Source organism: Musa acuminata, chromosome BXJ1-11, assembly GCF_036884655.1.
Source record: "Musa acuminata AAA Group cultivar baxijiao chromosome BXJ1-11, Cavendish_Baxijiao_AAA, whole genome shotgun sequence".
Lineage (NCBI taxonomy): Eukaryota > Viridiplantae > Streptophyta > Magnoliopsida > Zingiberales > Musaceae > Musa > Musa acuminata.
In genome coordinates, this window is record NC_088337.1 from 26,875,239 (window position 1) to 26,892,488 (window position 17,250).

At 39.8% G+C, this 17,250-nt stretch overlaps 4 protein-coding genes across 6 annotated transcripts; 3 read left to right on the forward strand and 1 right to left on the reverse strand.

Moving 5' to 3' along the window:
- Positions 1–1,537: 1,537 nt before the first annotated feature.
- LOC103971683 (rubisco accumulation factor 1, chloroplastic-like) lies at positions 1,538–3,072 on the reverse strand. Its single transcript, XM_009385767.3, has one exon. The coding sequence runs from the start codon at positions 2,994–2,996 to the stop codon at positions 1,626–1,628; it is 1,371 nt and encodes a 456-aa protein (XP_009384042.2). The 5' UTR covers positions 2,997–3,072; the 3' UTR covers positions 1,538–1,625.
- On the forward strand, positions 3,068–5,818 carry LOC103971684 (pentatricopeptide repeat-containing protein At4g21065-like). The gene has a single exon (XM_009385768.3). It carries the CDS (start codon positions 3,212–3,214, stop codon positions 5,624–5,626), a length of 2,415 nt encoding a protein of 804 aa, XP_009384043.2. The 5' UTR covers positions 3,068–3,211; the 3' UTR covers positions 5,627–5,818.
- Positions 5,819–6,788: 970 nt separating this feature from the next.
- On the forward strand, positions 6,789–10,687 carry LOC103971685 (bet1-like SNARE 1-1). Its single transcript, XM_009385769.3, has 6 exons — positions 6,789–6,945; positions 7,344–7,475; positions 8,832–8,976; positions 10,098–10,154; positions 10,252–10,311; positions 10,390–10,687. Exons 2-6 carry the CDS (start codon positions 7,462–7,464, stop codon positions 10,480–10,482), a joined length of 369 nt encoding a protein of 122 aa, XP_009384044.2. The 5' UTR covers positions 6,789–6,945; positions 7,344–7,461; the 3' UTR covers positions 10,483–10,687.
- A 732-nt stretch (positions 10,688–11,419) lies between these two features.
- Positions 11,420–16,480, forward strand: LOC103971686 (ATG8-interacting protein 1). Of its 3 annotated transcripts, none has more exons than XM_009385770.3 (3): positions 11,420–11,548; positions 13,156–13,943; positions 16,168–16,480. In XM_009385770.3, exons 2-3 carry the CDS (start codon positions 13,164–13,166, stop codon positions 16,273–16,275), a joined length of 888 nt encoding a protein of 295 aa, XP_009384045.2. In that variant the 5' UTR covers positions 11,420–11,548; positions 13,156–13,163; the 3' UTR covers positions 16,276–16,480. The 3 variants fall into 3 exon arrangements, with proteins under 3 accessions (XP_009384045.2, XP_064946418.1, XP_009384046.2); XM_065090346.1 differs by lacking the exon at positions 16,168–16,480 and adding an exon at positions 15,370–15,570; XM_009385771.3 differs by having other exon boundaries at positions 11,422–11,548; positions 13,146–13,943.
- The last annotated feature ends 770 nt before the right edge of the window (positions 16,481–17,250 follow it).

Genomic DNA, 17,250 nt, shown 5'->3' on the forward strand with positions numbered 1-17,250 from the left:
GCACCTTGAGGGCTAAGAGTAACACCCACAGCATTAGTGAGCTTCTTGATGTCGGACCGGAGAGACGACCTCGAGCTCTGATCGAAGGCGATGTTTTATCCCTTAAATTCTAAAATTTAAATATTACATGTATATATATATATATATATTCTTCTTAATATATATTTTTATCAACTTTTTAATATCTGTCTAATCAACTCAAGCGAAGTACTTATTATCAAGAAAAAACATTATCGATTTTTTTTTCAGCCGTACGTGATAGTCCAAACCTATGTACATAGAAATATCCAATGTATTTTCAATATGGAAATATTATACTATCGAATTTAGTTCGAGATAAAAGTATTATACTCTTGATGTAAAAATAATACACTCTCGATGTGGAAATATTACGCTATCAAGATGAATTCAAGATAAAAGTATTATACTTCCTGTATGAAAGTATTATATTATTAATGTGTCACATGTTATCAAAGAAAAATATCATTACTGTTTTTGTCAGCTCGATGTGGTGGCTAAGACCCATATGTATAGAAATATTCCATATGCCTTCGACATGGAGATATTATACTCTCGAGTTGAGTTCGAGATAGAAATATTACGCTTTTAATGTGAAAAATATCATACTATCGTTATGAAAATATTACGCTATCAAAGTGAATTCGAGATAAAAGTATTGTACACCCGAGATAGAAGTATTACACTTCTCATGTGGAAATGTTATACTCTTAATGTGTCACCCGTGAAAAACTAAAGTCAGGTAGGGCTTTATGATCCGATCCCTTTAATACTTAAATTAGTAAACTGAGATTTTCAAACGTAGGTTAGAGTAATTGTTGGTAATGAGTTAACTTTCTCTTTATTTAAGATAAGTTTTTATAGTTTTGAAGAAAGAGAAGAAATTTATGATTATTTTCTTTTGTTACAAAGAAGGATAAGATGATTTATGATTATCATCCTTATCATAAAAAAATATTTCTCTTTATTATCATAATAAACGAGAAAAAATTTAGGTATTGCATGATGATCGTGTGTTAACTGTTAATAAATTTTTTATCAATACTAATAGTCATAATTATTTTATAAATCTAAAATGATAAAAAATCAAATAACTAAAGATATATTTTATTATTTTAATAATTATTTAACTCCCGTACTTTTCTAACTTTTTATATAAATATTAATTGAGTTCCAACACGGACATTAATTATTAGAAGGGTATATAAAAATCCCATATATATATATATATATATTGTGAATTGAACGTTTTTTAAGATACCTTTCTAATCGAATTTTTTTACTGAAAAGGAATCAATTAAAAACTACATAAAATATGGAAATAAACGCGATGCATCTAATTCAAATAAGAGAATTCGAGTGCCTTCCTTCGTCGTCTACACGGACATGTCGTCAACCATGCTGTCTCCCACGACTTATATGGTGGCATCATCTTCTAATGCCAAACATTGTGATCAACATACATTTGGTATTTAATCTCTTCTTTCGATTGTAATTTGCTCAGCTCCACTAATCCAAATGAAAAAAGGCAAAATGATAAGCCTTTATTGGGGCGGGAAACAAAAACAGAGAGAGCGAGAGGGGAGGCGTTGCCTACGATTGGCGATTCAGTCCCAGTCTTCGTCGCGGAGCATGTCATCCTCTTCCTCTCTGGGTGGCCTCACCACCAACACCACCGTCCCCAACGCCTCCTTCACTCCCTTTCCCATCAGCTTCCCCCCTCTCTCCACCCCCAAACCCTTCCCCCTCCTCTCCTCCTCGCCGCCCACCAAGTAGTATCCGTCCTCAGCTCCCACTTCCCGTCTCCGCCGGTCCGCCACCACCAGCACCGCCTCCTCCCAACCCCTGCTTCCCCTCCACGGCAGCACCCTCCCGTCCACGAACTCCACCGCCACCCCATTCCCCGCCGCCACCACCGGCCCCCACCCTGGCAGCACCACCCACCTCGCCCACCCCCGCTCCGCCGCCATCACCCCCAGCTCTCCCTCCGCCCTGCACCGCCCCGGCGCCGCTGCTATCCCCTCCTCCCCCTCCTCCGCCCGGCACACCGGTAGCAGCACCACTGTCGACGCCTCAGCTACCTCCCCGTACCTCAGTCGAACCACCGGCACCGTCACCCTCAGCTCCTCCGCCTCTTCGCCGGCCGCCACGGCTCCTCCTTCGCCTTGGCGGGACGCCCGCTCGATCTCCTCCTCGATCCGCTTCCTCGCCTCGTCCGTCTCCGCCGCCTCCACCGCCCGATCGAGCGACGCCATCCGCTCGGCAGGGGACATCGTCTCCCGGCTGAGGCGGAAGTGGGTGTAGGCGAGGCAGTCACCCGGGGAGGCGGCAGAGAAGCGGTCCCAGCCAACGTCCCCCCTGCGGCGGGGGAAGTCCTTCATGGCCCGCGCCAGCTCCTGGGCCGCCTTTGGATCGAGGCGGTGCTCGATGACGCGGTAGGCGGCGGCGGCGCGCTGGGCGGCGTTGAGGAGGCGGAGCTCGTAGAGGAGGTCGGCGCCACCGCCAGCGTCGAAGAACGCGAGCAACTCGGGGTCGAAGGAGGATGAGACGAGGGAGTCGCGGACCTGCACGGCGACGATGAGGCGGTTCTGGTCGACGCCGGAGATGCCGGTGACCTCCTCGATGGAGGGCGGGGTGAAGCCGTCGTGGCCGAGGCTGGAGATGAGCGGGGCGTACTCGTGCCACAATCCGAGGCGATCGCGGAGGATCTCGAGCCGCTCGGCGGTGCCCAGGGAGCGGTACTTGGCCGGCAGCGGGGAGGGCGGGGGGCGAAAGGGCTGGTACACCTGCTCGCCTGGCGGCGGAGGGTACGGCGGCGGGGTGGGCAGCATGGAGGCGTAGACCCGGCCGCACCGGCGGGGAGACGCCGGCTTCGGAAGAGAGAGGCGGCGGCGGAGGATCAAACTGGGACGGGAGGTGGCGACGAGGAGGGGTACATGCTTGGCCTTGAGAGTGGTCGCCACTGAGAGCAGTGCCATGGACAGGCGACGGGGGAAGCGAGGAGGTGAAGGGAGAGGGAAGAGGGAGCGAGTGGTGTTGGCGAGGGAGAAGGGGGCTTATCTGCTGTTCGTTTTGTGTGATGGGCTCTGCAGAGGACAATTTTAGGCCGTCGATTTAGCCCCCGCCCAACATTTGAACGGTCGTGATTTCCATTGGACGCCCCAGTAAAGCAACGTCGCTCTCTTTCAACCTCATGACTCACCGAAATGGAGACATGGAGGCAATGGTAACTCCAAGCAGAACCCCCTTCCCACCCTTTCTCTCTTCCCAACTCAAACCCATCCCAAAACCTACTCTTCATCTCCACTCTCCAATCCCATCTCCACCACCAAAAGATGCCACCGCCACCGCCACCGCCACCGCCACCGCCACCGCCTTCACCTTGCAACAGACTAAAGAGATCCATGCCCACATTATCCGAACACAATTCCGACCAACGAATATCCTGCCTGCTCAATCCAGTCCTCAAGCCCAGCTTAATTTTCTCATCACTTCTTACATCAAGAACAACACACCGTCCGCCGCACTGAATCTCTACGCCCACATGCGGGAGACTGCGGCCAGCCCCGATAACTTCACCGTCCCCTCAGTTCTCAAGGCCTGCGCGCAGCTCTCGAGTCTCCGACAAGGAATGGAAATCCATGGGTTTGTCATAAAGGCCGGATTCCATTGGGATGTCTTCGTACATAATTCCTTGATGCAGATGTACTCGGAATGTGGATCCTTGGGGTTTGCTACGAAGTTGTTCGATGAAATGCCTGATAGAGATGTGGTCTCGTGGAGCACTATGATAAGGAGCTATGCATGGTGTAAGTTGTTTGACGAAGCCATTGAACTCGTCAGAGAGATGCTCCTGTCAGGCATAAGGCCTAGTGAAGTAGCAATAATTAACATGCTTAATCTCTTTGCCGATGTTGGAGAGTTTACAAAGGGCCGACCTGTGCATACTTATTTGATAAAAAACAGTGCTAGGGAATCACCTAGTGTTAATGCTACCACTGCCCTGATTGATATGTACGTCAAGTGTGGAAGTATTTCTGCAGCAAGAAGAGTCTTTGACAGGATGGAGGAAAAGAGCACTGCATCATGGGCTGCCATGATAGCTGGTTTCATTCGTAGCAGAGATATGGGAACTGCGATGGAGCTGCTTATCGAGATGCGGCATAATCATGTATTCCCCAATGAGATCACGATGCTGAGCTTGGTGATTGAGTGTGGATCGATTGGCAATTTAGAATTGGGCAAATGGCTTCATGCCTACATACTTCGAAATGGATTCAAGATGTCGGTAGCTTTGGGCACTGCCTTGGTCGATATGTACTGCAAGTGCCGTGATTTGTGGAGTGCAAGAGAAATGTTTGATCTCATGGATGGGAAGGACATTGCAGTGTGGACTGCCATGATTGCAGGATATGCGCACACCAATTGCATCAAAGAAGCCTTTGATCTCTTCACCCAGATGAAAGATGCAAATATAAAGCCAAATGAAATAACCATGGTGAACCTCCTCTCTTTATGTTCCGAGGCTGGGGCTCTCGACCGAGGAAGGTGGATTCATGCTTGTATTGACAAGCAAGGAATAGAGATGAATGTTGTGCTCACCACTTCATTGGTAGACATGTATGCCAAATGCGGGGATATCAATGCAGCATATGCAGTATTCACTCAAACTACTGATAGAGATGTGTGCATGTGGAATGCAATGATTAACGGACTCGCCATGAATGGGTATGGAGAGGAAACTATCAGTCTTTTTATGGAGATGGAGAAGGTGGGTGTTAGACCAAACAATGTCACTTTCATTGGAGTATTGCGTGCATGTAGCCACTCAGGACTAGTAGAAGAGGGAAAGCAGTTCTTTAGTTGCATGGAACATGATTATGGATTGGTTCCAAAAGTCGAACATTATGGATGCATGGTTGATCTTCTCGGTCGAGCTGGACACCTCGATGAGGCACATGAATTGATACGCAGAATGCCTAATGAACCAAATGTGATAATATGGGGGGCACTTCTTGCTGCATGTAAAGTTCATAAGAATCCGAAATTGGGGGAACTGGCAGCAAAGGAGCTTCTCAAGCTTGAACCCCATAGTAGTGGCTACAATATACTTCTCTCAAACATCTATGCAATTGATCGGAGATGGAGCGAGGTTGCAGAAGTAAGGAAATCGATGAAGCATACGGGAATTAAGAAGATGCCTGGGATGACCGCGATTGAGGTAAATGGAGTGGTTCATGAGTTTGTGATGGGTGATGCTTCACACCCACAGAGCAAGAAGATCCAAGCAATGCTCTCAGAAATGCAGGAGAAGCTCAAACGGGCAGGACATGTTGCTGATACTTCAGGCGTATATCTTAACATAGACGAGGAAGAGAAGGAAACAGTGCTCAACTATCATAGTGAGAAATTAGCCATGGCATTTGGTCTTATCAGTACCCCACCACGGACACCAATTCGAATTGTGAAAAACCTTAGGGTTTGTGATGACTGTCATGCTGCTACTAAGCTTCTCACTCAGATATATGGCAGGGTGATTATTGTACGTGATCGAAACCGCTTCCACCGGTTCTGTGAAGGATCATGTTCTTGCCAAGACTATTGGTAGGTGGTAGTGATATTATTTAGAGAAATTCATCAATGTCAAGAAGCAATTTTTTATCTACTGATTAATACTATAATTGACTTTTGTCTAGAATTGCATGCGCTTAAATTAAGTCCACTATATTTCACATTAGTTTTAGTATAGTCTGTACATTTTTGACTGACAATATATTTCAAAATAAATAATTGTTTAGTATGTTCTGGTCAGCCCAATGTGATTTGGACTTGTATGCGTAGGATTATTTAAGGTGAAAATATCGAACTTCTGAGATCTTATTTACACAAAAATCGAGGTTGGAAGAGATTTCTTGATTCGATCCCTTTGATGTTCAAGTTAATAACCCGATGTATATGAGTGATGATACGAGCGGTAAAAAAGATGATCATCCATTTTTTTATCGAAGATAAACTTTTATATATGATCGGATTAGAATATTCTTTGAAATAATTTTAGAGGAGGTAGTCTCTAATTGTCTCCAACAATCTCTCCTTAACCTCTGGTCCTCGTAGGTGATAAGTGAAGGACAATTCATAATTACCTTCGTGGATCCTTGGATGTGCTATCGCCAATTATATTAATATGTCTTAAGCTTTTAATTGGATGTGCTTGTCTGATCTAGTCAACCTAAGGGCGCTGAGGCATCTATTTACACATTAATGAATCATGCTAGGGATTGAGAAACACATACCATAAATCATAGCACATCTTTTCCTCTTGCTCCTCAGTGATACGCTGCTAGGAAGTAGCACCTGAAGGCATTGAATAGTTCGAGAATGTGTTTGATGATTAGTCATCAAAAATACCATTGCATATTTAATACTGTACGTTGTCATAGCTGCTGTATCAATCAAAGAAGCAAGATCAGTAACACAACATGGTACACACCCGAAACCAACCGGCTCAAATCTGATGCCGACCAATGGGTATGGGCTCAACGGATGATTAGATGGTCGCATCCTAATCGACCTGACCAACCCGAACCGGCACGGTTCGCGCTCAACTTGGGCGTGTCTCTTGTCGTGTTCCCGTGCCGATAACACATACTGATCGACTCGGACCCGCTCGTTGCTTGAATGGATTGCATGGGATCTAGTTCGGATCACATACTGGCAGCATAATTAACCTGTCTGAGGGTGCCACGTTGCAGTCGGCGTGTGACCATGTTCTGGACGCGCTTCCCGCGTGGAAAAGCTCCGTTCTTTCCAGTTGCCGCCTCATCAGTGCGGTTCTCCTCACCGACACCGGCATTTAAGCACCGGGAAGAAACCTAACCCTAGATCTCTCGTCGACGGCGATCCGAGCATCCAATTAGTGGATCGAAGGTTTTTTTTTTTCCGTTTAATCCATTTGATCCTTGGATTCATTCTTTTTGTTCGTTTTTTCTCGGTTGTGTTCTGCTGTACCATTTGGCATGAGATTGGATTCTGCGATCCGGCTCTTTCATCGGTTTCTGGTAAATTGGATTTTTATTCCGATGGAACTTTCATCGCGAATTAAGGCGATCCAGTGGTTGATTCTGTTATTTCGCAAGTTGAGGTTTCTTTATAGATCTCCAATTTTTTAGGGCTTTCTTCGGTTTTGGAATAACGGCCTTGTAGAGCGATCCGAAGTCCCTTGGATGTGTGTTATCGATTTGATCTGCCAAACGGTTCCAAAATGAAATGATATTTGCAGCTACTGATTATATCGCCTTGCTATTGTGATTTATTTTTTTACCCAGGTGCTGAACAAGCCACAACTTTTGATTCCGGAATTGTGGGAGAAGAGGAAGATAGGGAAAAGATACTTATTTGAAGAGAGCAGGGAAAAAAAAAAAAGCTGCTCCATTAACCAAAATTATGAACTTGAGAAGGTAGAACTCTTTTTTCTTTTTACCCTTTTTTGTCTATCTACAAGGATATGATTAAAAGAATAGCCTTTGTGTCATTCTTTTTTGCATCAGTGATTTTGTTTATTTTCTGAAATGACTGGCAGGGACTAACCTTATATCACTGAGTAATATTTCAATTTTATTAGCCTTTTCCTTTCAATTTTTTTATAGAACTTTTTTTTTAGTTCTTCGCCATAATAGTAGGCTAAGTCTGGGATTCAAGGGGTCACATCTGCGTTCTAATAATTAACCAAAAAATTATAAGTTTTTTATTGAAAGGACTGTAACTGCATTCTATTAAATTTATAGGTATGAATTTTGTTTATACCTGTGCAGAGCAGTCTGACATCTGCGCTATACTTTTTGAAGTGAGATACATGTTTAAACTCATACAAGGTATTGTGTGTCGTGTTGTTTGTAGGCATGGCACGATATCCTGGGTTAAGTATGTCATATCATCTTTAAATGATGGACTAATAGCAAACTGAGATTAAATATGTAGTGTACTGCTTCGGGGAAAGAAACCTTAAAATTCAGTAAGAGAGATGTCGAAGAATAATGTTTGGGTTAAATTGGATAGGATCTGCAGGGCAGCAGAAGAGTTTGGCTGCTATTAGCCAAAAAGGTGCTGGTCTCTGTTTTAGGGGGATTTTAAGTAGCACAAATGATATTAAAACATGACAAGCACAACTATATGAATAATCTAGAAATTAGATTCATATCAGCAAATACTATCAGCATATTGAATTTTAGCTGTAAAGGATTTCATCTCGTGATAGATTTAAATGGACCATCTATTAAGAATGCTTAATTCAGGCCATGTGTACTATTTCTCAGATCTGATTTGTCCAGATTGCTCACTTTGTTAGTGATGATCTAAACGGGACCTAGATATTGCATGCGAAGGCTCATATTGAATATGCCATTTGATATAGGCAGACTAACCTGTGCTTGGCATAGCTTTGTACTGCATCATGCGATCTTTAGCACACTTGTACTTTATTTTTTTTTTTATTATGTGTTCTAGCATCAAAAGATATCCTAAGAAATTTCTTGAGATTTACATCCTTAAGATGGACAGTCTATATATCCTGTCTTTTTTCCTTAAATCTTTTGATTTCAGAATATTGTGCAAGGTTGGATATGCTATCACTGTACATCTTGTATGTGGAATTCTTCTCAAATTCAATATGATATAGCATAATTTGACTCTTTATTTAAGATGTCTTACTTTATAAGCTGCATGTTATTTGATTCTTTTTCTGGAACCTTTGGTGAGTTGTTCTTCGACTTGACTTTTGCACTTTCTTGTCTTGTGTTTGATTCGACTATTTGCAGAGATTATAGAAACAGAGCTTCTCTTTTTGATAGCATTGAGGAGGGTGGCATTCTAGCACCATCTTATTCCTCTCATGAAATTGATGAGTATGGCAACGACAGAGCTGTCGATGGGCTACAAGATAGAGTGAATATTTTAAAAAGAGTAAGTCATATGCAAAATATGATCTCATTGCTTTTACACTATTTGAATAACATTATATTTCCTAAAATCGTAGTTGGACTTGTCTTGATGGAGCTCTTGGTCCTTTTCCTAACCATAAGTATATTTTACAAAAGTTGCATTTATATCAGGATAAGTGTTTTCCTTTACAAGTTCTCTGTCCAAAATAGTAAGCGGTTATGTTGTCTAGAGTTATTTACTTTGCTCTTTTAATGCATGTTAATATAATCAGAGCTTTTAGCTCCACCAAAGGATGTTCTTGATATTACCCAGTTGACAAGCTTGATATATGTGGTGTCTCTTTGGTCAATATGCAAATACTCTACTTCATGATTAGAAGATACTACTACATGGAGAAGTTCATGCCTCATCTAAATTGCAATTTAACACGAAACAAATTGTGATTTTCCTATGGCATAAGCTGGCTTGATAATCCAAATGATGATTTGATCTATTTGTTCTTGGTTAACCATCTTAATTGTGTGATCAATGTTTCACTAAACCCTTATTCTCCTTTTCTGATCTTTTAAAATGGCAAGTACTTTTCTTGCTTTTGTCAACTCTCCACACACCCCTTTCTCTATCCTCTGTTCTTATTGTTGGTGCTTCTTCCTACTTTTTGCACTTCCATCCTCAATCAGCTCTTTGACAAGAGTGAGGATCATATGCTTTTTCAGCTTATATCCCCAGAGAATAAGGGTGTAGGGGGACAGCTGCTATTGGTACTGCAGGAAACAAAAAGCATGGGTACTTTTGTTGTTTAAATTTTAATGATTTGATGATAGACAAGTTTGTGGTATCCCCAGGATATTCCAAAAAACTAACAAGGAAAAGTGTGTGTTGCACGACAAATATCTTAAAACAGTAGTTTTTATTTGTATATATTTCTGAATCTTTTTTGTTGCCATGATCACCTTAGTCATTCTTCCTTTTCATACGTTGTAGTTTATGCCTATAATGTTTCGGGGTGCAACTAGTCTTTAATTTTTCAGATATCTAGGCTTTATCTTTTTTTTTTTTTAAATTTAAGTCCCATCGGTTCATATTTTAGTTCCTCTAAGATGTGATTATTTGACTTCTATTATGATCGTTTTGGTGTGAAGTTGACAGGGGAAATACATGAAGAAGTTGAGATTCATAATCGTGCATTGGACCGAATGGTACGTGAAGAACACATTCAATCCTTATCTTTTTCTCATTCACACTCGTTTTTGCAAAATACATGATCAAGTTCTTCTGCTGATGGCTTGGCTTTAGGGTCATGACATGGATGCTTCAAGGGGAGTCCTTTCTGGAACGGTTGATCGTTTCAAGATGGTAAGTGTGCTTTTTTCTTTTTGTTACTGGGATTCTTCCCGCTTCTTTTGCTGACCACAATTTGAGTTTTGATATTAGGTTTTTTTTGAGAGAAAGTCAAGTCGCAGAATGGCTACCTTTGTGGCATCTTTCCTGGTGCTCTTCCTACTCATCTATTACCTCACCAAGTAGAAATCTTCATGACATCTGCAATGACCACACCTTGACAGTACTCGAGCCGTCTGTTGCTTCTTCTAAAGTGGATTAGTGTGACAGTAGCTCATGCGTACAACATCCTTTGTGAAATGCATGACATCTGAACATTATGGTGCCGAGCTGTTCCTTCTCTTGTACTTCATCTAATCATATGAAAACTAGACGTATATTTATTCTTCTACACCGCAAAGACATTATACCTAAGTGGTTCAGCAACTGTTGAATTCTCGATTGCCACTGCAGTGACTTGTGATTGCAGGTTGAATTATTTATTGCCCCAAATAGTTGAGATATGATGGGTTAACATCTTTAATTGGATTTCTATTTTTAAAAAATAAAATAAAATAAAATTTTAATGTAGAGGATTCGAATATGAGACTTTAGGATGTCTAGATTCTACTGCAACAACACATTGGAGGCTCTTCATTTTAATTGGTGTCAATATTAATGATATAAATTCTTGTTGTATATTTTTAAATTAAATAAAGTCAATATGAAATACAAAATAAAAAAAAAGGTGAGATGGAGACGCTCCACAAAAATTTAAGAATTTTCTTTAGGAATTCGTTCATATTTATTCTTATATTATGACCAATTAGAGAGCGATGAAACGCACCAAATCTTTTCACAACATGATAAACAAAAAAAAAAAAAGAGTTTTTTGCCCACGCAATCTCAACCTTATCCACACAGTGAGATAATCCCAAAGAAACTCTTTTGTTGACACCCTACAAAGGTACAACTCAGATACCTGATTGATTCGATCCGTCATTCATCTCTGCGTCTTATGCGATGGGGTGTCTTTGTGGGTCGCTTTGATTGGTGTTCGAAGCAAATGCTCTATACGTCATCGGCAGGGATGACCGGGTGCAGCCGGTTTTCGGACGGACACCACCTGCTGAACCATTCCTGTATTTTTCTCGCCAGGTTTCTCTCCTCCCTCTCCCTCTCTCTCTCCCTCCCTCCCTCCCTCCCTCCGGTCTCTTCGCCTCTCTTCGGCCCTCCTCCTCCTCCTCCTCCTCCCATAGCCCAAAGATTTGAGGTAAACAATGTTGTCTTTTTTGGTGCCTTGGACAAATTTCTTGTTGTGTTTTTTTGCCTTTCTTAGAGTATGAGATTTCTTCGGATTGTTTGGAGCTTCAGCTTTGGTACAAGGGCGCCAATTTGTTGCTTGGATCCGATTAGTTGCTCTCTGGTCCAAATTTGGTTCTATTGGGATGAATCAGATGATTGAATTCTCCATGGTTTACATCCTTCTGGTGGATTTCAATCATCGAGACAATGTGTTTTCTGTGGAAGTTGTAGTTGGAATTAGGGTTTTCTATCAATTTTCTGTAGTTGAAATTTCTGTTGGAATGGCTCGATATATGATACAGTAATTAATCGTTTTGTGGAGCATCAAGCGTTTCATAAATCATGGTATGTTAATTTCAAGAAAATTGATTGGATTGAATCCATAGTCGTAAAAAATTCCTACATCTTCGACCCTAGGCGGTAGTCCCGATGACAAATTTTGCAGCTCACTTTGTCATATTTTTGTTGGTGAGCAATGATGTGTTGTGATAGTTTCATACTATAAATGGAGAATCAACGGTTCAGCATATCTGTGATTGTAAGATGTTTATGAGTACTTGAAAGCATATTACAGAAAAGCTTTTGGACATGAAAATTAGTCTTAAATAAATCCATTTAAATTGAAAATACTGCATATATTTATACATTATACATCAGCATGTGTATTTCTCTATATTATGAATGTATGTATTCGTGCATGCAAATATATATTATTGTCTATATGTGCATTTGGTGATCTGTTCAAGGATTGCCCAAATTCCCAGGTGATCACTTGTGACAGCACTGATTGATCTTTGATAGAACAGGCAAAGAAACTGGATAGAATATGGAGTAAAAAATTTCTGCACTTCCAATTTGGTTTTCTTCTTCTTGGTTGTTGCTTGTCTAACATGTATTCGTTACCTACAAATTTGGATTGGGAGTATTCAACTATTCTATATATTTGTCCACTTGATTTATTCTTGCAGTAAGATATATTGTTATTATTTATTTATGGCTTTCTGCATAACTACAATAAACTATTTGTTCTTGGTTGTTATTGAAATTTCATTAGTTGTCTTTATTGAAATTTCATTAGTTGTCACACTGAGAAAGGAAACTTATCTATTTACACGTGATTGAAATGCATTTGTTGGAGTTGGTGAAGGGTTAATGCTTGAGTCTTTTGTTTTCATTGTATATAGATATTAAATTCTATCAAGATTGTCCTTAGCTTCTTCTGTTGATTCGAAAGAAGATGCAATTTGGTTGCCCTTTATTCTTTCCACTTTCTTCCGGGTGTTCTCTATTTTAACCAGTTTTTTAACATTTCATTCTTCAAAATTTCTGATTTAGGAGTAATGAGTTTGTCAAACTACAGATTTCTTCATGGTGCATAACCATAGCCATTGATATGGGGCTCAATGACTAAAGTTTTCTACTTTAGCAATCTAGGACCTGATTGATCTGGACCTTGCTAGAAGTGCACTATCTTGTTTTCTGCTTGTTGTTGTTCATGTGCTTAAGTTCATCCGTATATGATTTATTGTTTTCATTTGAATAACTTAATCTCATCAAACTTATAGTGAATTTTAGGTTTTGACATGGCGGACAATGAAAAAGGTCAAGAGGAAACTTCATCTCGTGGAGCTGACTGGGAAGTTGTGTCCCTCACGGCATCTGCCTATGCTGCTGCACCTGGACCTAGCGAGTTTGACCCTACCGATGAAAGTAAAGAGAAGGAGAGCATAACTAATCATGATACTTCTGCTGCACTATTCATGTCTGGTCACTTTATATTTCCACCCAGTGAACATGAGAATCTTCCAATAGAACCCGCCATAAGTGAAATCCATAGTGAACCGGACGGACATGATGTAAGCTCTGAAGTTTTTTATGATGATAATTTACTTGATAATTTGGGTAAACAGAAGTTGCAGACTGAATCTGATGATGACTTGCATGGAATTGAGTTTTTCGACAAAGAAAATATTGGATTTCAAGAGGGCATAGGATTCCAAGGGCTAAATTCTGTTGGAAAGGGGCAGGGTAAGTTTGCTGATTCTCAGTCTGTTGCTTTTCAATCTGGAGCACATGAAAGTGGCACCAAGTTTGAGACTGAAGGAACTTCGAATACGAATACTGGTACTTCTCAAGAGCATGCAAGACCAAATGAAGACAAGTCTGATGGATCTGATCTTCCAAGTCAGTCTTGGTGGAAAAGGCATGCTGCATCCATGTACGACCGTGCGAAGGAGGCCAATACATTTTGGTCTGTCGTAGTTGCTGCTGCTTTTGTAGGACTTGTAATTCTGGGGCAGCAATGGCAGCGAGACAAATTGCAGCTTCATAAAACTAAATGGAGGTTTAGCATCAACGATGAGGTATGCTTGTTGCCATTGTGCAAAAAAAAAAAAGCAAACATCATGACCTTGCAGTTCTATCACAGAGTTCTCTCAGTTCTCTCTTTTTGAGATTTGTTATTTGACAAAAAGATTTTTAACTTTGATGATGGATTACCCTTTGGTGATGAAGTTACTTTGATTCCTTTACTGCTTATGCATACTAATAAAAGTTACTTAAAAAATCCTCGTCATCATCAATAAGGTCCTTTCTATGCGAACCATTTTTTATTGTTAAATCAAATTGAATATCACATCTAATTTTGATCATTGTTTTTTGCAGTTATGTCTCAGTTTATTTCATTTTTTCTAATTAAAATAGATGAACACTACATCCTGTTATGATGACTGCTTATATTTGCATATCTTGATTTGCACGTGATTGTTCTTCATCTTTCAAGATTTGATCATTAGTCACAGGACACGTTCTCGTTGAGTGGAATTCTATTTGGTTGCACGTACCACATAAAATTTGACAAATATACAAGATCTTTCATGGATTATGGATAGCTTTTGTTGCATTTGTTCTCACCACGTTGATGGTATCCTTGGATGACAGTAAGTAGTTCACAGTTTTTCCTGGTGTTGGTCTGTTTGGTTTCGTACTTGCTTTCAGCAAAGTTGCAGATTTTACATCTATTTTTCCATTAAAATGAAAAGTCCATGTTATTATCAATTAGCTCGGTAGAACTAAAGAATCCATATTGTTTAATGTATTATGTCCTGAATTTTGACAGTGGGGAAAAAAGCACATGGTGGTGCTTATCTTTTTTTCTTTTTTTATTCTGAGTATAGAAAAAGGATTCTTAAATTAGGGATATAGATTCATGGTTAAAAGATTTTCATGTTAAACTGAGAAGATTTTCTCGATACAATTAGCAGCATGTAAGTGATTTTAGAACAGCATAAATAATATATCAATGATGAACTCCAGAAGCTCTGAAAGTATCAGTCAGTTGATTCTGTAGGATTTTCTTTTTAATATTAAGTTGACAGTTGGTTACCCATCATGATTGGTTGTTCCTGCCCTCGAGGAGTTTAAGGGCTCCTAGGTTATTATCATGAAGGCCTGCCTTGAAAAGTTACATGTGATCTGGGAAATTGATTGATATTGTGAGGCTTGAACATTCAAATTTTTTTTGTCTAATCCTTTTACAGAATCACTTTTATAATAAGATGCTTTTATTGTCCAAAAAAAAGTAATCTGGATATATTGTAAGTATTGTGGTTTGCATATACCTATAATTTATGCTGTGCATCCTTGTTTTGTTTGTTATAGCTTTCACTTATGCTAATGCACAGATCTAGTGCTGAGTGGCCACACATTCATCTTTTCTTAGATAATATTGACGATTTGAGAATGCTGCCTTCTCTCTTATTATCACTTTACGTATTCATCCTTTCTCAGTGAGCAAATTTCACGGGATCACTGGTATTGTACTGCATGTGTTCTGCATCCACTTCCAGCATGAGATGTGGTGTTTGTGGTACTAGTAATGGAGGCGATCTCATTTTGGTGGGAATGTTTCCTCTTTATCTTAGAACATTAAATCTTGATGCATAATTGATGCCTCATTTGATTCAAGTAAGCTGCATATGTTATTTTCGACATCCGATGCAGTTTATGGTGATGCTTCAGTAATAAGGCAGCTGTGGTTCTGGTGTTAGCATGATGGACCTGACAATATCCATTCTTAATATTTTTTATAACCATCACATGGATTTTTTTTTTTTTTTCAATTATTGCCTGTCCAAATAAAAAATGAACTTTTGAGTAGGCCACTCTGATCATATTTCAGGTGTACTACTTTGGTCGTATTATTTGCAAAGTAGTACCTATATACAAGGCCATTTTTATTTGAAAATTAGTATCTGACTGAGCTTGATGTCTACTAGCAAACAAGGCTGAGATATGGAGGTCACGACACCCTGGTGTTGGTGCTGTGGCAGGCAAATTGTATTCATATTATTGGAGATCTATGAGGAGAAGTTTGATGTAATATAGGTATCACTGGTTCTGGTATATTTAGTATTGGCAAGCGGGATGACGAATTAATATTCGTGCATAAGCTACTAATTTTCCGTTGTGGTTTATCTTACTGCTCCCAATTAATATTGGTTGTGGTCAGCTGTTCTCCTCATGGTACACTGCACTTCAACTTGGCTTTTGTTTCACGGGCTAACAACTCTTAGCTACTTTTGACAGAGGATGATCAGGATGCTGGGACCTGTCGGCCGGTTCAAACATGTTCTGGTTGGTAGCCACCACCCTAGCAAGCTGGCGCATGGAGTTGGTGCCGCCTCCAGCATTTGAATTGATGACGACGCCTGGTTGTGTTTCCAGCCAGCATCTTGCACCCACTTTCCAGGAAGTTCCAAGTTGACGGTATTACCTTATTCTGGTTATTTTTCTTTTTGATTGAATGGATTTGTTTAATATGCTGTGTATTTACGGTGTATGTGGTTCTAAATTCTATACTTTATTCGGTTCATATTCGTGAGCCCAATTTCACTCTAAATTTGTACTCTCTTGTTGTTAAAATTTTCTGTTATATTTTTTTATTAGATTAAAGATTTAAGCTAATTACATGTTATCTTTTATAATTAGTTATCATCAGCGTTTCGATTCTTGTATTTTCAAAAGTCATATTGGGATATTTAATTTTATTTTTTCTTACGTCGTCGATTCCGTTGACGAAAATATCGTAGGGTTTATCATTGAATATGTGTTAATTATGTCTCATTTTGATTTACCACTGTATGATATTTTTATCAACAGAGTTAATGACATTAGGAGAAACAATGTTAAATGTTTTATTTTCTGCTATTATCTTACTGTAAACCCCTTCAATAGCTTACTGTATTCAATATATTTACGTATGTTTTCAAACTAAGTTTCCAAAATCGATTTTACGTCGGAAACGATTTTTATCGTACGAGAGATTTGACGAAGTTGACGTTTTTATCTGCTGCACTAATTTACCCCCTCCTCTCCTCCTCTTAGTTTAGTGCTCTTGATTCTAACATATTGAAGGTAAAATATTGATGTTATCAATAGTTCAACATATGAATCTTAATATAATTTTTGAAAAATATAAAGATTGAGATATTAAGGATAATTAATTAGTAATTAATTTTAAAGATTTTGATATTTGAAAGGTCAACTTGTATTTGTTTTGGACTTTTGAAGTTTTGAGTGAACTCATCCAATTGGAGAACAATTAATTTAGTCAGAAGTGCACATGCAACAATCATATCACTACATGTCCAGATTAAAATAGTAGAATAT

Coding starts and splice junctions, on each gene's coding strand:
- LOC103971683 (XM_009385767.3), bottom strand. CDS start 2,996: ATGGCACTGCTCTCAGTGGCGACCACTCTCAAGGCCAAGCATGTACCC.
- LOC103971684 (XM_009385768.3), top strand. CDS start 3,212: ATGACTCACCGAAATGGAGACATGGAGGCAATGGTAACTCCAAGCAGA.
- LOC103971685 (XM_009385769.3), top strand. Junction 8,977..10,097: donor GAGTGAATATTTTAAAAAGA/GTAAGTCATATG, acceptor TTTGGTGTGAAG/TTGACAGGGGAAATACATGA. Junction 10,155..10,251: donor ATCGTGCATTGGACCGAATG/GTACGTGAAGAA, acceptor GCTTGGCTTTAG/GGTCATGACATGGATGCTTC.
- LOC103971686 (XM_009385770.3), top strand. CDS start 13,164: ATGGCGGACAATGAAAAAGGTCAAGAGGAAACTTCATCTCGTGGAGCT. Junction 13,944..16,167: donor GGTTTAGCATCAACGATGAG/GTATGCTTGTTG, acceptor TACTTTTGACAG/AGGATGATCAGGATGCTGGG.